This window comes from Somniosus microcephalus, chromosome 1, assembly GCF_052327205.1.
Source record: "Somniosus microcephalus isolate GS21.2 chromosome 1, FLI_Smic_1.0, whole genome shotgun sequence".
Taxonomy (NCBI): domain Eukaryota; kingdom Metazoa; phylum Chordata; class Chondrichthyes; order Squaliformes; family Somniosidae; genus Somniosus; species Somniosus microcephalus.
This window is the reverse complement of record NC_140987.1, coordinates 382,797,720-382,812,615: the sequence shown is the minus strand read 5'-3', so window position 1 is coordinate 382,812,615 and position 14,896 is coordinate 382,797,720. Positions and strand designations below refer to the sequence as shown.

Genomic DNA, 14,896 nt, shown 5'->3' with positions numbered 1-14,896 from the left:
ACACCTCGCAAATTTGAAACTGGTGCTCACCAGGTTGAAGGAATATGGCCTTCGAGTTAATCGCCAGAAATGTGAGTTCTTCCAGAAACGGATCTCGTACTGTGGTCATGTCATTGACCAAGAGGGGCTGCACAAGTCACCTGACAAGATCGAAGCTGTCGTGAAGGCCCCCGCTCTGGAAAATGTATCCCAGTTGAGGTCGTTTCTGGGGTTGATTAACTATTACCATAAGTTTCTGCCAAATCTATCCACGGTGCTGCACCCGCTGAATGCTCTGTTGAGGAAAGAAGTACCATGGAAGTGGAGCGAGGACTGTAAGAAGGCCTTTCGCAAAAGTAAGGCATTGATCACCTCTGAGGAAGTGTTGGCTCACTTCAACCCAATGCTACCTCTTCGTCTAGCTTGTGATGCTTCCCCTTATGGTATTGGAGCAGTACTCTCACACAAGTTGCCAAATGGCTCGGAAAGGCCAGTCGCATTTGCATCCAGATCATTGACCTCCGCTGAGCGCAACTATGCTCAGATAGATAGGGAGGCTCTCAGCCTTGTGTGGGGAGTAAAGAAATTCAATCATTACCTGCAGGGCAAGAAGTTTACACTGCTGACAGACCACCAGCCGTTGGTATCCATATTCAACCCTGACAAGGCCGTTTCCACTATGACAGCGCAAAGGCTACAGAGGTGGTCCATTTTCCTAGGGGCACACCAATATGACATCGAATACAAAGGGTCCAAACAGCATGGGAATGCTGACGGGTTATCGCGCCTACCGTTGCCAACGGTAGAAGAGGCGCCTACAGTGGACCCAGTGGAGATGTTCCACTCAACCATAGTGGAATGTCTACCAGTAACAAATTCTACGACCGAAAAGGAAACAAGAAATGACCCGACTCTCTCACGAGTCTACGATTTAACGGTGAAGGGATGGCCAGCACATGGCGAACCAATGTTGCCAGCATTTTCGCAAAGAAGAGAACAGCTGTCAGTGTGCCGAGGAACTTTGATGTGTGGATCCAGAGTGGTGATTCCACCCAAACTCCAGCATAAAGTGCTAAAGGAGCTTCACGAGGGGCATCTGGGTGGAGTGAAAATGAAGAACCTAGCCAGAGCGTTTGTGTGGTGGCCAGGTATCGATGGAGACATCGAAGAAATGACCAAGAGCTGTCTGGGATGCCAGAAGGTCCAAAACGCCCCACCACAAGCTCCTCTGCATCCATGGGAGTGGCCCTCATCTCCATGGCAAAGGGTACATATCGACTTTGCTGGTCCATTTATGGACTCAATGTTTTTAATCGCGGTGGATGCACACTCCAAGTGGCCGGAGGTAATAAAGATGTCCTCCACCACCACGGAAAAAACCATCACAGTATTAAGGACCATATTTGCCAGGAATGGGCTGCCGGAACAGATCTGTTCTGATAATGGACCGCAATTTGTGTCCGAAGAATTCAGGAAGTTCTTAAAAAGCAATGGGGTTAAGCACTACACGTCCGCCCCATACCATCCCGCCACCAATGGATTAGCTGAAAGGTTTGTCCAGACCTTCAAGAAGGCCATAAAGGCCATGGGTAATGAAGACATAAATCTACAACATAAGGTAGATAACTTCTTGTTGGCGTACAGGAATGCAACACATGCGGTCACAAACCAAACTCCCGCCATGATGTTTTTCAATAGAAGACTAAGATGCCGGCTGGATTTGATCAAGCCAAACGTCAGAAGGGACGTAGAGAACCGGCAATTTCAAGGCATGAATGAAAGGCCAACTAGAACCTTCCAGATAGGTCAACAAGTTTTGGCCCGGGACTACCGTACCGAGAAATGGCAGCCTGGAACTATTTGCAAACGGTTAGGACCGCTGATGTATACCGTGGACATTGGTGAAAGCATAATAAGGCGCCATGTTGACCAGATCATAGAGTCATCCGAAAAGGGCCAACCTACTCCACAACTCTATATGCCTAATGTTGAAGCAGAGATACCCATAGCATCTACCTCCGATCCGGTAATACTGGAATCAGATGAACCTGACACTGGCCTTCAAGCCGAATCGACCTTGCCAGAAGAACCTACTACACCACCGAAAACTACTACACCACCGAGGCGTTATCCGGACTGAGTCAGGAAGCCTCCAGAGAGACTGAATCTGTGAACTGTTTTTACATGAAGTTGTGTATATATATTATGATGTTATATTTAATGGGAATATATACTGTTAACCTAAAAAGGGAGGATTGTAGTGTATGTAACGTTCCACCTTTAAGAGAACTATTTTAAGGGTTGCACTACTTTATCTTGGCTACTGTATACTGTAATACCGGTGGTGACCACACCGGTATATAAGTGCTGTGTAAGGATTTATTGGGCAGTTCCGCCCTGACCTTCAATCAGTAAAGTCCTGTTAAAGTTTACTCTTGTGGTCTGTGTAGTAATTCGCAATATAACACACAGACTTAACAACATGGACTGCAGCATTTTAAGAAGGCGGCTCACCACCACCTTCTCAAGGGCAATTAGGGATGGGCAATAAATGCTGGCCTTGCCAGCGATGCACACATCCCATAAATGAATTAAAAAAATAAAATTCTGTTTTTATTTCTGATTTCCAGTATCTGCAGTATTTTGCCTTTTGCATTGGTGATTATATGACAGTTCAAAGCTAGGGCCCACAAGACACACTGTCCCCACACAAAACTGTCCATTGCCACCAACAAATCAGCCTCTCCTCACCAGCAGAATCATTGAGTACGTCACTCCAACATCTCTAGACACACTTCCTCCTTCCGCTCAGGCAATCTATAAAGCTCCAATAGGCACTTAACACTAACAGAGAAATGTACAGAAGCTAGAATGCAGCAAACTAGTGGATTGAATTAGAGTCTGACTCCTCGCAGTACCTCTCTAGCAGCACGTTCCCCAGCCTGTACCGCTCCATCCATGTACCCGCTCCACTTGGTGGCCGTCTCAGTCCCAGCAAAGTACAGTCTCCCAAAAGGTTCTCGCAGAACTCTGACCAAACATGGAAAGAAACTTGTGTGAGTCAATCCCATCGAACAAAATCACTTTATCTAAACTAAAAATAGAAAATGCTGGAAATACTCAGCAGGCCAGGCAGCATCTGTGTAGAGAGAAACAGAGTTAACGTTTCAGATCGATGACCTTTCATCAGAACTGAAAAAAGTTAGAGACGTAACAGGTTTTAAGCAAGTACAGAGGCAAGAAATGGGGGAGGGGGGGAAAGAACAAAAGGGAAGGTCTGTGATAGAGTGGAAGGCAGGAGAGATGAAATGATAAAGGGGATGATAGTGCAAGGTGAAAGGGGTGGTAATGGGATAAGTTAAGAAACAAAACATGGTTCCTGCAGTTGCAACTGACAGCGTGAATTTTGTGCTCCTCCACAGTTACAGCAGATGATTAAGTGTACTCAGGTTATACCATGTGCTGAAGTCTAATGAGGCTGTAAGCATGGTGTTGACCCCAATTAGCTGGCACTGTGTAAACAGTGCACATAAGTAAGTAGAGGCAAAGCACAGCTCTCACCCTTCAGCAAGAAACACTGTGTGCTATGTTGCAACTATCTGGAGTAAATATTCACCTGCCAAACTGAATAAACGTCCCTGGTGGGAAGTATGCAGTGTAGCAGCCACCCGAGTACTGCTCCTCACACCAGTCTTTCTCTTCGTAGTGAACAGCCTGGCAACAATAAAGGTTTGTCTTTTAATGACATGTAATAATAACAGAATTTATCACTAGTTATGTACGGATAAAACTTCAAGCATTGTCAATTTCTTTTCCGAGGCTGTGGGACACAATCTCCTTTGAGGAATTGTCTATTGGAGGCCAAGGAACTACTGGAGCAGAAACGAAGGGTGGCCCTATTACAATGAGAGGGCCAACTAGGAGTAAAATGAGACTGTCCTTAAATCTCCCTTAGTATCAGTGTCTGCAATCTCAGGCATCCCAGGAATGAATTTTTAAAAAAGGTGCTTCCTACTTGTATATGCAGCGTTGGGTGTGAAGTAAGTTTGAGAATAGGGGCCTCCCACACTGGAAGCGCTGTGAGATTTCATAGTACAATATCAACCCCTAGAGTCTCAGAACACTTTGCACAGCGAACCACTCTTGAAGTAATATAAAGAAATGCCCCAGCGATTCTGCACTGCCAACATCCCACAAGCAGCATTGAGATGAATGACCAGTTAATCTGCTTTGTGTGACATTTGTTGAGGGAGGGAGGAGTACTCCCTGCTCTTCTTCAAATGGTGACTTGGGGCATTTTTAGATATTGGGTGAGGACAAAGTGAAGCTCAGCCGCCATATTTCCATATCTAATAACCTGTCAACGCTTACTGCCTAGACTCACTCAAGAAGAATGGCTGCATGACTCAGTGTATTCAGGAGAAAAATAGAAACTACTGGGGGGGGAAAAGGATATCTCGCTTTCAACAACTCAACAAATCCTTCCTCATCATAATTGCGCATTGCATGAAACAAACTGACACATTCCCTTCTCCCTTCCCATTATGTTAATGAGAGGCCTAACGCCTGGTATAGGATCGCTCCTGAGCGGAGCAGGCGCCTTACCTGGTCTGCTCAGGTTTTCCAGGTGTGGATGCAGCCTAACCAGCTGCTGCCACCAAAGAGGTAAGTACATTTTTAAAAAACTTCAGGTGGAGCCAGGAGGAGCAGGGGTGCGCCCCTCAGCTACACGACACTCCTGAGGGCAGCTGCCGCCCACGATTGACCCCTTCCTCCTGTCCTTGCCCCCCACCCCCCTATTCCCAGAACTTACCTGAGAACCAGTGCCGATGAGGCAATTGGCCCAAAATTTGTTTTCAGAGATGGGCGAGCTGCCTGTGGTGTTGCGATAGACGCTTGCAGCTTGCAGCTTGCCCAAATTAATGAAATGAGGCCTGGGCCCAGACGTATTTTTACCTCATTATCTCACACCTTCACTACAAATGCAAGATAATTGGTTGCCATGGTGTCTTGTAGTATAAGGTGCTTACATACAGGGCTTCTTCTGTCTCCAGGACTCGTGCATAAACCTGGCAGATTCGTTTCTTCCTGAAAAAAACAAGATTTATTTTCATCTCAACAGAAATGTGGCTAGGTTAACATTGAGGCACATAATGTGTTAACACAGTCTCCTGCGTGGCAACAGAATTTATGCTGCATATTATACTGTGGTGTCACATGCTGTCTCACACAGAACTATTATGGATTAGTTGCAGATTAAGCTCTGTTCACACCGCTCCATCAACGACTCTCTTAACACAGAGAGTGGTGGGAGTATGGAACTCGTTGCCACGTCGGGTGGTTGAAGCAGTTAAGGGAGCATACATGAGGGAGAAAGGAATAGACGGATGGGGCAGTGTGGGAAGCAGTAATTAGAGTGGGAGGAAGCTCATGTGGAGTATGAACACTGGCCGAAAGGCCTGTTTCTGTGCTATAGATTATATGTAATTCGATGCAGGTGCAGCATGTGTTAGACACACTATAGTTTCCTCTAACATCGTAACAAAAACTTCAAAACTAGTGCAACGTTTCCATTTCACATAGTAGCCATTCTAAATGTCCCTTTGGGCAAGACTGACAATTAGTGACAATTTACACTGGGCAGTTCTGTGGTGTGAACACACGCCAATGTGAACTGAGCTGAGACAGTCCTAACTTCATTGAAACATTGGACCCTTTCGGCCAATAAAGAAAGGAGATTTTCACACATCACTCCAGACTGGTTTTAAACTTATACTACAAGGATGAAAGGACAATGGGGTAGATCTTGACTTTGGATGACAGTGTAAAACAGGTAAGAGCGAATCGGCAGCCCACTTTTCATCTCTCCCGATTTTTATTTCCACTGAAAGAAAGAAAGACTTGCATTTATATAGCGCCTTTCACGACCACCGGACGGCCCAAAGCGCTTTACAGTTTTTGATATGTAGTCACTGTTGTAATGTAGGAAACGGGGCAGCCAATTTGCACACAGCAAGCTCCCACAAACAGCAATGTGATAATGTTTTTAGTGATGTTGATTGAGGGATAAATATTGGCCAGGACACCGGGGATAACTCCCCTGCTCTTCTTCGAAATAGTGCCATAGGATATTTTACATCCACCTGAGAGAGCAGACGGGGCCTCGGTTTAACATCTCATCTGAAGGACGGCACCTCCGACAGTGCAGCACTCCCTCAGCACTGCACTGGAGTGTCAGCCTAGATTTCTGTGCTCAAGTCTCTGGAGTGGGACTTGAACCCACAACCTTCTGAATCAGAGGCGAGAGTGCTACCCACTGAGCCACGGCTGACACCGTCTTCAAGATATATGGGGCAACTTTTCAACTTTGCACCCCCAGTGGGTGAAGCTGTATTTGCACTATTATCTGGTGGGTCAATTCAATTCACTTCTCTTTCATTCGCATTCTGCACCAATGTGAAAACATAACCATTTCAAAATGGCAGCCATTTTTATTACGTCCGTGAATGATTGAGACACGGACAGCAGGAGTTGAACAAAACAAGTCTTTACTGATGGAAGTCAATAGTGAAACTGAAAACAACAGAGGCTCACTAGCGCCTTTTATACAGGGGTGGTCACTGCCGGTACTGCAGTCTGAAACCAGTTATTCTCTTAAAGGTACATACACAACAATTCCTCCCCTTTTAGATAAACAGTACATAACATTCATTTAACAACTAAATGATAACTAATTACAATCACAATTACGGTTGCTAGATACTTTGGTTAAGTTTAAGCAATTATAAGTTCAGTCTTTGAGGAGGCTTCCTGATTCAGCCTGGATAACGCCTCTTTGGGGTATCAGGTTCTTCTGGCAATGTTGAGTCGGGATCAATGTCGTTGTTTGGTTCATCTGCTTCCAATATTACCGGTTCTGCGGTAGCTGCAATTGGAACGTCGATTTCATTACCAGGTGTATCAGATCGTGGTGTGGCGTTGACGTTTTCCAGTGACTCTAGAATCTGGTCAGCATGGCGTCTTACAATGCTCTCCCCAACATTCACAGTATACATGAGAGGTCCTTGCCGTGTACAAATCGTTCCTGGCTGCCATTTCTCAGTGCGGTAGTCCCGGGCCAAAACTGGTTGACCTATCTTAAAACTCCTGGTCGGCCTTTCATTCATATTCTGAAACTGCCTGTTCTCCACATCTCTTCGGACGTTTGGCTTAACCAAATCCAAGCGGCATTGTAGTCTTCGATTGAAGACCATCATGGCTGGAGTTTGGTTGGTAACCGCATGTGTCGCATTCCAGTAGGCAAACAAGAAGTTGTCCACCTTGTGTTGTAGGGGTATCTCTTCATTACATATTGCCTTGATAGCCTTCTTGAATGTTTGGACAAACCTCTCGGCCAATCCATTAGTGGCTGGATGATATGGGGCAGATGTGTAATGCTTAACACCATTGTTCTTTAAGAACCTCCGGAACTCTTCAGACACGAACTGTGGTCCATTGTCAGAGCAAATCTGTTCAGGCAGCCCATTCCTGGCGAATATGGTTCGTAAAACTGTGATAGTTTTTTCCGTGGTGGTTGAGGACATTTTTATTACCTCTGGCCACTTTGAATGTGCATCCACCGCAATTAAAAACATCGAGTCCATGAAGGGACCAGCAAAATCAATGTGCACCCTTTGCCATGGAGATGAGGGCCACTCCCATGGATGCAGAGGAGCTTGTGGTGGGGCATTTTGAACCTTCTGGCATCCTGCACAGCTCTTGGTCATCTCTTCGATTTCTCTATCGATTCCCGGCCACCACACAAACGCTCTGGCTAAGTTCTTTATTTTTACCCCACCCAGATGACCCTCATGAAGCTCATTGAGCACTTTATCTGTCAACTTAGGTGGAATTACTACCCTGGATCCACACATCAAGGTTCCTCTGCACACTGACAGCTGTTCTCTTCTCGGCGAGAATGCTGGCAGCAGTGGTTCGCCATGTGCTGGCCATCCCGTCACCATTAAATCATAGACCCGTGATAGTGTCGGGTCATTCCGTGTTTCCTTTTCTATGTTTGCATTCGTCACAGGGAGACATTCAACTATGGTAGAGTGGAATAACTCCATTGGATCCACTGCAAGGTCTTCTTCTTCCACCGTCGGCAACGGTAGGCGTGACAATCCATCAGCATTTCCATGCTGTTTAGTTCCTTTGTACTCGATGTCATATTGGTGTGCCCCTAGGAAAAGGGACCACCTCTGCAGCTGTTGTGCTGTCATTATCGGTACGCCCTTCTGAGGGTTGAAAATGGAGACAAGAGGTTGATGATCGGTTAGTAGAGTAAATTTTTGACCGTGCAGGTAGTGATTGAACTTCTTCACCCCCCACACTAGGCTGAGGGCCTCTCTGTCAATCTGGGCGTAGTTACGCTCGGCAGAAGTTAACGAGCGTGACGCAAAAGCTATCGGCCTCTCTAAACCATCAAGGAATTTATGTGACAGTACCGCCCCAATGCCGTAGGGAGACGCATCACACGCCAGTCTGATCGGCAGTGCTGGGTTGTAGTGAGCCAATACTTCCCTTGAAGTGATTAAGTCGTTACTCTTCTGAAAGGCCTGCTTACAATCATCGCTCCATTTCCATGCTACCCCCGTTCGTAGCAGGGCGTTCAGTGGGTGCAGAATTGTCGACAAATTCGGTAAAAACTTATGGTAGTAATTCACCAATCCGAGGAATGACCTCAGTTGCGACACATTTTCAGGCGCTGGGGCCTTAACAACCGCTTCAATTTTGTCAGGGGACTTATGTAACCCCTCTTCATCAATCACGTGGCCACAATACGATATCTGTTTCTTAAAAAATTCGCACTTGGGGCGGTTGGCTCGCAGCCCATGTTCCCGTAGTCTAGTGAGCACCTGTTCTAGGTTGTTAAGGTGTTCACTGTCATCTTCACCTGTCACAAGGATGTCGTCCAAGTAACACTGAGTCCCCAGAATCCCTTGCAGGACTTGTTCCATCGCTCTTTGCCATATCGGCAGAGCCGATGCTACTCCGAATACCAATCGATGATACTGGTAAAGACCTTTGTGAGTGTTTATCGTGAGATACTTCCTAGAGGACTCTTCAACCTCCATCTGCAAATATGCTTGTGCTATGTCAATTTTTGTAAAACGCTTCCCTCCAGACAGTGAGGCGAAGATGTCTTCTATCCTTGGAAGAGGATATTGTACTGTGTGAAGGACTGGGTTCACCGTCACCTTGAAATCCCCACAGATGCGAATCTTCCTTGGCTCCCCGGACTTATTGCTTAACGTTTTCTTCATAACAGGAACAATGGGTGTCGCCCACTCGCTCCAGTCGACCTTAGACAACACGCCTGCCTTCTCCAGATTCTCCAGCTCTGCCTCGACGACTGGGCGAATTGCATATGGTACCGGTCTTGCTTTGAAAAACTTGGGAACTGCATTCTCTTCTATTTTTATCGAGGCGGTTACGCCTTTAAGCGTGCCCAGTTCTTGTTGAAATACTTCTTTGGCGTTAGCTAAGATTGTTGACAATCGTCCAGGAGTGACGTCTTCATCTTTTTTACCGTCCACCGTCATTGTATGAATGGAGTGCCAATCTAAGTTTATCTTCCTGATCCATTCCCGTCCCAATAACGGTGGTCCACCATTTGGCAGTATGTAGAGATACAATTTCCGTATTTTCTTGCCGTTGTATTCGACAGGCACCCTTATTTTTCCTCTGGGGTATACTTTTTGCCCCGTATACGTCATCAAGACGATGGATGTCTCTCTCAAGGGTATGTGTGAAAATAGCCGCTCGTAGTCTCATCGATTCATGATGGTTAGCGCTGATCCTGTATCCAATTCCATTTTAACTTGGGACCCTGCTACCGTGAGGGTGACCCAAATGGTTCGGTGATCCTCTTTTGTGATTACATTGTGAAGTTTGAGACAGCTTAGTCTCCTGTTCCCGGATTCACTATCGCTCATCTGGTCTTCGGAACTACTGTCCGTCATCTTTTGTACTTTCTTGTACGGTTCCTTAGTAGCCTTTTTGTTGTCGCTGGTCTTCTTCCCAGACCTGCAAACTCGTGCAATGTGTCCCATCTTCCCGCATTGCCTGCAGCAGTCCTTCTGGTCATGGTTAGTTCTGCCGCAGCGATAACATTTTGCAAATCCCCGTGTCATTTCGTGGGTGCCGTATTCCTGTGGTTTTTGTTGAATTTCTGCAGCTCCCCTGGCTGCTGCTTTATACGATACTGCCATGCTGAAAGCCTTATCTAGCGTCAGCTCTTTCTCTGAGAGTAACTTCTTCTGTGTTCCTTCACTCAGGAGTCCACAGACAAATTTGTCCCATAGGGTATCTGCCAGTCCTGCTCCGAACTGGCAGTGCTTTGATAGCTTGCGTAGTTCCGTAAGGTACTCAGCATTGCTCTCATCTTTATGCTGAGTTCTCCTGTGGAATTTAAATCTTTCTGCTATCAACAGCGGTGTAGGATTTAGGTGTTGCTGTAGGACAGCAACAATTTCGTTAAAACTTTTCGCCTTCGGTTTGGCCGGAGTAATCAGGTCCCGCAATAGGCCATACGTTCTAGCGCCCATTAAGTTTAGCAATATCGATGCCTTTTTCTCCTCCGCTATTTCGTTTGCCTCGAAATATACCTCGACTCTTTCCACATACGTGGTCCAGTCCTCTATTGTATTATCAAAAGCAGTGATACAGCCAGTCTTCGGTATCTTGCAAATCTAAAATGGCGCCTCCCGCGCTTTGCCTTCTTCCCCGATTTAACAAAATGGCGCCTCCCGCGCTTTGCCTTCTTCCCCGCTGCTTAACATGGCGCCTCCCGCGCTTTGCCTTCTTCCCCGCTGTTGTTAGCGCTGCTTTCCGCGGTTCCCGTTGCAACCTGCAGCTCCTCGCGGTTTCTTGCGCGTTTAATATTTTTTTTAAAACTATTTTCCCGTCGTGGAACAACCCTGTGGGACTCTTGCCTCCCTCTTCGCGGGTCTATACACAGCCCGGCTTCGTAGCACCAGCCGCGCCCTGTGTGCTCCACCCTCTCTCTCTCTTCTTCCCGATAACGCTGCTCGGCCCCGTTGCAAACCACCCGCTCGAGTTCGCGACCGCCGCAGCCCAGGAAGGATCAGTGCACTACCTGCCACCCGCCCGATTAGCTGAAGCACCGTCGACAGGAACCAGGCCCCGCTTCCGACAGCTTCTCCAACAATCTTCAACTCCGCAAACACAGGGGCGGATGCCCACGGTCGACGCCCGTTTCTACTGCCTCTTACTTTCTTTTCTTTCTGGCCTCGACCTCTGCTCACTTCGCTGTAGGAATGGATCCCAGGAGGTGGTGCAGACTGTAGGTAGGTTCGAATCCCATCCTCATCGCCAGTATTACGTCCGTGAATGATTGAGACACGGACAGCAGGAGTTGAACAAAACAAGTCTTTACTGATGGAAGTCAATAGTGAAACTGAAAACAACAGAGGCTCACTAGCGCCTTTTATACAGGGGTGGTCACCGCCGGTATTGCAGTCTGAGACCAGTTATTCTCTTAAAGGTACATACACAACAATTTTGGAAAAAGGATGGAAGCACAACATGGTGTATCAGTGATGGTTACTGTTTCCCATATCTGACTCTGAGTGGGAGTTCTATTTAAATACGGGAATCCTGACCAAAGTGCTGAAAGCTGCTGAGGGTGCAGGTTTATGTTGAGATTCCCCACGTTAAACGCAGCAACGCTGCAGGAAAATTGCAAACACACTCCCACTTTTACATGTCAGGTAGTTTTAAAAGCTATCATTGATGAGGTTACACAGTATCAGACCAAACACCACAACACCCACCTCTCTGCTTTGGTGAGACTAAGTAAGAGTCGTGCCTTCCTCGCCAAAATAAACCTAGAAAGAAATAAAAGTACTCAATTATACATCAGATAATCTGATTACCGGTAACCTAACAATCTAGTTACAGATCCATAGGACATGTATGCTATCTGGAACTGTCACATTTCAGGATTTTTTTGACCTTTTTCCACAGAAAATGGTTTGTTTGAAGCAACATGTATTCACACACATTAAAAAAAAAGACTTTGAGACAAAAGGTGGTTAAAATGCTAGTGAGCAAGGTTTTGAAGTTGCTTCACCAAAGATTGAAATCAATAAACAATTCATTAGCCCGTCTCAGTAGTCGATGAACACCTCACACTCATTGTATTGGGAGGTCCCTGGTCCCACAAGGCTTGGCAAGCGTTCTCTATTATAAGCCCTTTCCTAGGGTTGTGCACACAAAGAAATAAAAAACAGAGACAGAGGCACATGACGTCAATAAGGTTTTAAACAGAAAGCTACAAGGGCAAGCTCTCACCAAGCTCAGAAGGTTAGGATGCAGGATACTAGTTAGAAGTTATTTTGTTTAAGTGAAGCAAGGCAACCCACTAATGTGGGAAAGTGCAGCGACTTCACTATTTTCTATTATTACAAAAAGACAAATTGGACTGAAAGAATGAAGCAAGTCAAGTATAACTGTTGCTTTATTAGTTCATTTGCTGTTTCTGAAATTAAACAGCTTAATGATATGTATCTGGCCTCAATTTACAATGTATATTCACGGTCCACCTTTGAAATGATTGAAGAAGCATGTGTGAAGACACATGCAAAAGAAGCAATATCCAGTTTGTATGTCAAGGGGGATGTCTTATTACTTCAGTTATGCTATTATACAAGTAGATATTGGACAGTGTGAGCCAACTCTAGCATATAAGGGCCATGGGATCCACTTACAGGAGCAACTGAATTTGTAACAGCACACAGGAAAATAACCATTACCTCCGTGGGAAGCTTGGCCAAGGTCTAAAACACTGCCTCCTTCATCACTAGCACAGCTTCTTGCACTTTCAGTTACCAACTACCTTCCTGTAGTAAGTCTGGTGGGGAATCTTCATCTGCAGAAAGTAATGTGACAGCCTGGCAGTAAATCTGATTAGCTATATACTGTGCCACAGGATAGCCTGGCCACGCCAGACAATAAATCCAGCTGGTTATATTTTCTGTAGCACATAGCTTGGCACTCCAGGCAGAATGCGAGATCATTTTAAATTTCGACTCAATGGTTCTTAGCTGCGTTCCAAGTCGTAATGATGGGCTGGGTGCAGGATGTGCAGCAGGATTCTCACTGACTCAGGGACTGATCCAGGTCACAGCTCAGAGTCTATTGGACTCATGCTGATTCTGGGATTAACTAAGTCACAGTGCACAGCATACATGTGATTCTAATTAAAGGTTTGAGTCAAGAGCACAGCTGACTCGAGAGAATACTAAAATGAAAATATTTTAAGAAAAGGAACATCAGAAAAAGTCAAGAATGAGAAAAGGTCAATTGGCCCATCAACCTCATTCCTCTCATTTGTCAGCTCACCCTGCCTAGCATGTAATTGCATTTTGAATGCCCTAATGCCATAGGTTCAACTTCCTTACATGGTAGTCCATTTCAACCATAAACCAAGATTTTCAGTGCAGAACTTTTTCTAAGATTTGTTTTAAATTTATTTTTCACCAATTTACATTTATATCCTTACATTTTATTGTCCTTCAGCTGCCTAGGTGCTAAGCTCTGGAATTTCCTCTCTAAACCTCTCCACCTCTCTCTTTTCCTTTAAGACGCTCTTTAAAACCTCCCTCTTTGACCAATCTGTCCTAATATCTCCTCCTGTGTCAATGTTTGTTTGATAATCGCTCCTGTGAAGCACCTTGGGACGTTTTACTACATTGAAGGCACTATATAAATGCAAGTAGCTGTTGTTGTTGTTCACATCTTATTTATCTCATTTAGTTCTTTATATGAACAATTTAAGAATGTTTGCTGCTGCCGGGGAATTGCACCTACCGCAAGAAAATATCAGGAAATTGTGAGTAGGTTCCCTGATACATGAGACCAGCAGACAAGGATATACCAGGAACATGATTTCATAAAACTGTATCTTATATATCGCAATGAAGTTGCCCATCAGCCTTCTTCTCTCCAGCTTGTAGACCTTTAGCGTCTCTAATCTTTCTTCATAGCTCATTCCCATTACACCTAGGAGCACTCTTGTTGCTCTCCTCTGCAGTCTCTCCAATGTACTTATTCCTTTTCAAGTGTGGTGACCAGAAGTGAACACCATATTGCAAGTAAGATATGACCAGTGCGATATAAAAGTTCAGCGTACCCACTGCAGACTTAAACTCCACTGCCCTGGCTACATATTCCAGCATTGTATTTGCTCTTTAATTACTTCTCCACATTGTCTTGCAAAGTCTCCCTGTGCTAATTTTGATCATTTTAACATAATCTAAGATCTTAGTGGTGTGCATTTCTTCAGCTCTGTGAACTATACCCCATAATTGCAGGATAGGAACCATCAGGCTTGGTGTCGTCCAGTGTCAGGGAAATAGGCGACTCCTCGTCTTCAATCATCATGGTACCGCAATAACCTGGCAGCAGAAAGATAGTTTATTGCAGAGCAGCAGGAAATGTTTTGTGGACAGGGAAAAGTGTATATCACAGAAGGAGACCATTCGGCCCATTGAGTCTGTGCTGGCTCTTTCGAAGAGCAAGCCAGTTAGTCCCACTCTCCTGCTCTTTCCCTATGTCCCTGAATTTTTTTCCCTTCAAGTGTTTATCCAATTCCCTTTTGAAGGCTACTATTGAATCTGTATCCACCACCCTATCAGGCAGTGCATTCCAAATCCTAACCACTCATTGCGTAAAGAAGTGTTTCCTCATGTTGCCTCTTTTTTTTTGCCAATCACCTTAAATCTGTGCCCTCTGGTTATCGATATAGAACGTATCACTGATATAGAACGTAGCACTGCAGAGAGCCATACTGAAAAAACTAACTCAACATGAAGACTAAAGTTATACTGTCAATCAATATTTCAGTGACTAT

The 14,896-nt window shown here is 45.4% G+C and overlaps 1 protein-coding gene across 1 annotated transcript in view; it reads right to left on the bottom strand.

Annotated features, from left to right (window-relative positions):
- LOC147125048 (amine oxidase [flavin-containing]-like) overlaps nucleotides 1–14,896 on the bottom strand; it is an 88,841-nt gene that overhangs the window by 13,272 nt on the left and 60,673 nt on the right. Inside the window, exons 9-13 of the mRNA XM_085991129.1 lie at nucleotides 14,345–14,441; nucleotides 11,817–11,870; nucleotides 5,010–5,067; nucleotides 3,596–3,693; nucleotides 2,898–3,009 (exon numbers count right to left, since the gene is read on the bottom strand). Of these exons, the coding sequence (XP_085847255.1) occupies nucleotides 2,898–3,009; nucleotides 3,596–3,693; nucleotides 5,010–5,067; nucleotides 11,817–11,870; nucleotides 14,345–14,441 (419 nt within the window). The remainder of the gene's footprint in view (nucleotides 1–2,897; nucleotides 3,010–3,595; nucleotides 3,694–5,009; nucleotides 5,068–11,816; nucleotides 11,871–14,344; nucleotides 14,442–14,896) is intronic.